This window comes from Phascolarctos cinereus, unplaced genomic scaffold (assembly GCF_003287225.1).
Source record: "Phascolarctos cinereus isolate Bilbo 61053 unplaced genomic scaffold, phaCin_HiC Scaffold_1;HRSCAF=81, whole genome shotgun sequence".
Taxonomy (NCBI): domain Eukaryota; kingdom Metazoa; phylum Chordata; class Mammalia; order Diprotodontia; family Phascolarctidae; genus Phascolarctos; species Phascolarctos cinereus.
The window spans coordinates 100,496,859-100,501,191 of record NW_027555514.1 but is presented as its reverse complement, the minus strand read 5'-3'; the positions used below and the strand labels follow the sequence as shown (position 1 = coordinate 100,501,191).

Sequence of the window (4,333 nt, the reverse complement as noted above, 5' to 3'; positions counted from 1 at the left end):
CCTCAAGATCTTCAGCAGTATTAGTTCAAATAATAAGCAACAAGAGCTTGACAATATAGGTAACCAAGAATAGACATAGAGATCCATTCGCCACACTTTCTACCTTAGCTTGGAATAACTACTTACCTTTTAAGTGTCATTGTAAGTTATAAAATATTTTATCTACATTAAATTAAACACAAGTTTTAAATGTCTGCTATATGTAAAGAGGTGGTTTGACATAGAGAGCTGATCTTAGAATTAATAAACATCTGAGTTCAAATCCTGTCTCTTACATGTACTGTCTTTGTGACCCTGGGAAGCATTTAGTTCTTCAAGAAATTCTTTAGTTTAAGAATAGGTGTCATCTTCATTGGTGGAAGGACTTTCCTCACTGGGAATTCCCAATACCAATGAAATCATAGGTCTAGTACCCCAAAAATATGTACAAGGAACCCTATGAGGGATATAGGGCTTATTTTACCAACATTTCATAAAAGGAGCAGACCAAGCTGAGAGAGAGTAAATGACTTGTCCCAAGTGTCCAAATTCAGTACTTGTTCCATTTCTCTACACTGTCTCTGGAATGGTCAAGTCTTCATTGAAGAACGTGTTAGATTTAGAGCTAGGGGAAAAAAAAAACCTTTCCATTTTACAGATGAGGAAACTGAGGCCCTTAGAGGTTGTCATTGGCCAAAACCCAGACGGGTAGTAAGTGACAGAGTTGTGCTTGGAATATAGCTGCTCAGCCTCCAAATCCAGTGTCTTCTTCCCCCCCCCCCACTGTACCATGCTATTTGTTAAGGAAAAAAAAGATTAAATAAAAAGTGTATTGTAATCTAATACACAAAAGAAAACAGCAATAACAGAGACAGATCCGTAATGTGCTACTTCAGTCAAATATTAACAATAGGCAATTAATGACATTTTATATAGTTTTATATATTTTGGCTCTGTGGGGAGGGTTACTTGTTTGGAGACTCTTTTTTTTTTTCAGTGTTAATGGTTATTCCAATGTGACTTATTGCCTCAGGATCCTGCTTTGAAAACACCTACTTCTTTAAGAAATGACTTAATTGTTTTACACCATCATTGAGAACCTCTTTGACTTGGTCATTCCTCAGAGTGAAGATGAAAGGGTTCAGCAATGGAGTTACCACTGATGTCATCAGGGAAATCATCTTGTTATACTCAGCTGCCTGGGTCTGCTTGGGCTTCACATAGAAAAACAAGCAGGTGCCATAGCCTATCACCACCACAGTGAAGTGGGAGGCACAGGTGGAGAAGGCCTTCTTTTGGCCAGAAACAGAAGGGATCCTCAGGATGGTACAGATGATGTAGATGTAGGAGATAATGGTTGAAGCAAAGTGCCAAAAAGAATGAAAGCTGCCATCAGGAAGAGGATGAACTGCTGTAATCTGCTGTCACCACAAGTGAGTCTGAGCAGCTGGCCTCTCTCACAGTAAAAATGATTCAGGACATTTGGCCCACAGAAGTAAAGATGATACGTTGCAATAATTGGCCAGATTTGGAATAGAAACCCAAATACCCAGCATGTGATGGCCATCCAGAGGCAGACACAGTGGTTCATGATGAGACTGTACCTCAGGGGACTGCAGATAGCTACATATCGGTCTACAGCCATTACTGCCAACAACACAAACTCTGAAGTCCCCACAGAAAGAAAAAGGTAGAGTTGAGCCATACATGCGCCAAAGGACATTGTTTGAATCTGGGTGGTCAACAACCCTTCGAGCACAGTGGGAATAACAACCGATGTGATAAAAATCTCCATAGCAGAGAGGTTACTGAGAAAGAAATACATGGGGGAGTGCAGATGACAGTTCGTACACACCATAATAATGATGAGTGAATTCCAGATTAGTATTACCATATATAGGAGAAAGAATACGAAAAAGAGAAAGTGGTGGAAATCTTGGGAGCCAGGAAACCCAAGCAGTCTCAATTCCAGAATTCCTGTGTTGTTATCACTCATCCTACTGTCTGCTGCAAAGACAGCTGGGAAATAAAGAAGAGGTAGCCTGTTTACTTTGGTGGAAAGAGCAATGGAGTTGCAATCCAAAGACTAGGGTTTGAGTCCCACCTTCAACCCTCATTAGATTGTTATATAAATGCTAGCTGCTATTATTATTATTATTATTATTATTATTATTATCATTATTATTATCATTATTATTATTATTATTATTATCATTATTATTATTATTATTATTATTATCCTTTCTCTGGTCCTGGATCCCTACATAACAGGACAAGTCTACTTTAATGCCCTGCTGATGAATGAAGTAATATGACTACTACTCATACAACCAGTGATTTTCCCCAAACTTGTACTGGTCACCTGTGCCACCATTCCTTATAAATGGAGTATTTATTGTGAATCTTCATTCTTCCTTCTCCTCCTGTTCCCATATATACCCACTACTACCAGTTACCAAATCATCTTTATTTTTTCACAACGCACTTAACCTTTTTGCTCCATTTCCATAATATGTGGATTGCCAAAATAGTCTAGCTAACCCGTGTCCAGTTTCTTTCTGTTCAAGATCTTCTATAAGGTACTGCCAAAATATTTTTCTTCTGAAGTTACTTGTATTCTATCATTGTTTTAAAGGATGGCTCCCTTAATGATGTCTAACATTTTATTGACATTTTTTGGCTTCATTCTTCACTTAGGAACTACTTCAGTGCCTCACTATGGTAAGGTCTAGAGGTGACATTGGTTTCTTAAAGAATATCTCAATGGAACACAAGGTCTGTTAGGTCCTAATAATCTGGAAAGACCTTTAGTATAGACTGACCGACTGTCTATTTGTCACTTAAGGACCAGCCTAGCTATTATCAGAGAGGTTTATCATGAGAAGTTTGGCCAGTGGAGGCTGACTTGCTGTAGATACAGAAACTCATAAAAGTGTGCAGAGTTTAGGAACTTTGTCAGTGGAAAGAGTGCCCTTTCTAACAGCTTCTTGGCTTACTTCACTACAAACTGCCTCCAGGTTGATTTCAATCCATGAATTACCATATATTTGAACTAACAATTCAACTAGTTTCAAACAAATCTAACTCTGGGCCTCAATATCCTTATGCATAAAATTAAGTATATAGATTAGGTGATGTCTAAGATACCCTCTAGCTCAAAAGTCTATCATGCAATCCACATTTTCCTGTTCTGTCTGCAAGATAATTGTAAGATGTTTTCTTCAAGAACACAAACAAAAAAAAAGCCTTGCTGAAATCCAGACATATTATATTGCCTTATTCTCCAAGCCTAATAACTGCCGAAGAAGAAATGAGCTTAATCCATGACTTGTTTGTTTTTTTTTTCTTTTTTGGCTAGGCAACAGGGTTAAATGACTTGCCCAGGATCACATAGCTAGTAAGTGTTATGTTTCTGGGACTGAATTTGAACTCAGGTTCTCCTGACTCCAGGGCCAGTGCTCTATCCACTGTGCCACCTAGCTGCCCCATGACTTGTTCCTGATGAGTCCATTTTAGTTCTTAATAATCACCACTCCTCCTTCAAAGTAAAGCAGATGGTTTTGTCAGGGGCTGACTTAAAATAGATAGCATCAAGGTAGCTGCTACATCGTTCACAAATTCCCAACCTGGCTCATGGTCTGTCTTCCCCAAACTTTGGTATTTGATAGACCCCTGGTGGATCCTGATTATCAATAACCCCTTGCTGCTCTAGCCTGAGAGTGACCATCTTATTTTTTTTTTATAGAACCTATTGTTTTGTCTAGTATGAACTTGAGACTTACAGAAGACCCAGGTCTTCTCTGGGAAATTTCTTATGAACAGAAGCTATTTGTGATGGAAGGTTAGACATTTTGGTCAAGCGTTATTGGCAAATAAAGAGTCAAGGCAGGTGCCCCACTCCTAATCTATTCCTAACCACTTGATTGAACTACGTGGCTGGACCAGAACAATAGTTCGTACTTGCCAGAAGTAACTCATGGAAGGCAAGGAAATGAAATGTTTCTGTCTGCCCATTTTCCTCTTAGTCTTGCATCTCATATTTTTTCTTTTTTTTTTCTTTTTAGGCAATTGGGGTTAAATGACTTACCCAGGGTCACACAGCTAGTAAGTGTCAAGTGTTTGGTCTGAGGCCGGTTTTGAACTCAGGTCCTCCTGACTTCAGGGCTGGTGCTCTATCCACTGCACCACCTAACTACCCCTATTTTTTTTTTTTTGCAGTGGGTCCAAGTCCACTTTATAATATTGACTCATTGGCTTCTTTGTGATGACTTGTTCTTTCCCTAAGGTTGGCAGTGAGTCAGTCTAGACACCAGGAAAAAGTTGTCAGGAGAGAGCTGAAGGTTGGATTCTTGTA

The 4,333-nt window shown here is 39.1% G+C and overlaps 1 protein-coding gene across 1 annotated transcript; it reads right to left on the bottom strand.

Annotated features, from left to right (window-relative positions):
• Positions 1–1,031: 1,031 nt before the first annotated feature.
• Positions 1,032–1,804, bottom strand: LOC110216174 (olfactory receptor 9A4-like). The gene is given in 2 exon segments (XM_020997978.1): positions 1,032–1,345; positions 1,348–1,804. Coding segments are annotated over 2 exon segments (771 nt in total).
• Between the last annotated feature and the right edge of the window lie 2,529 nt (positions 1,805–4,333).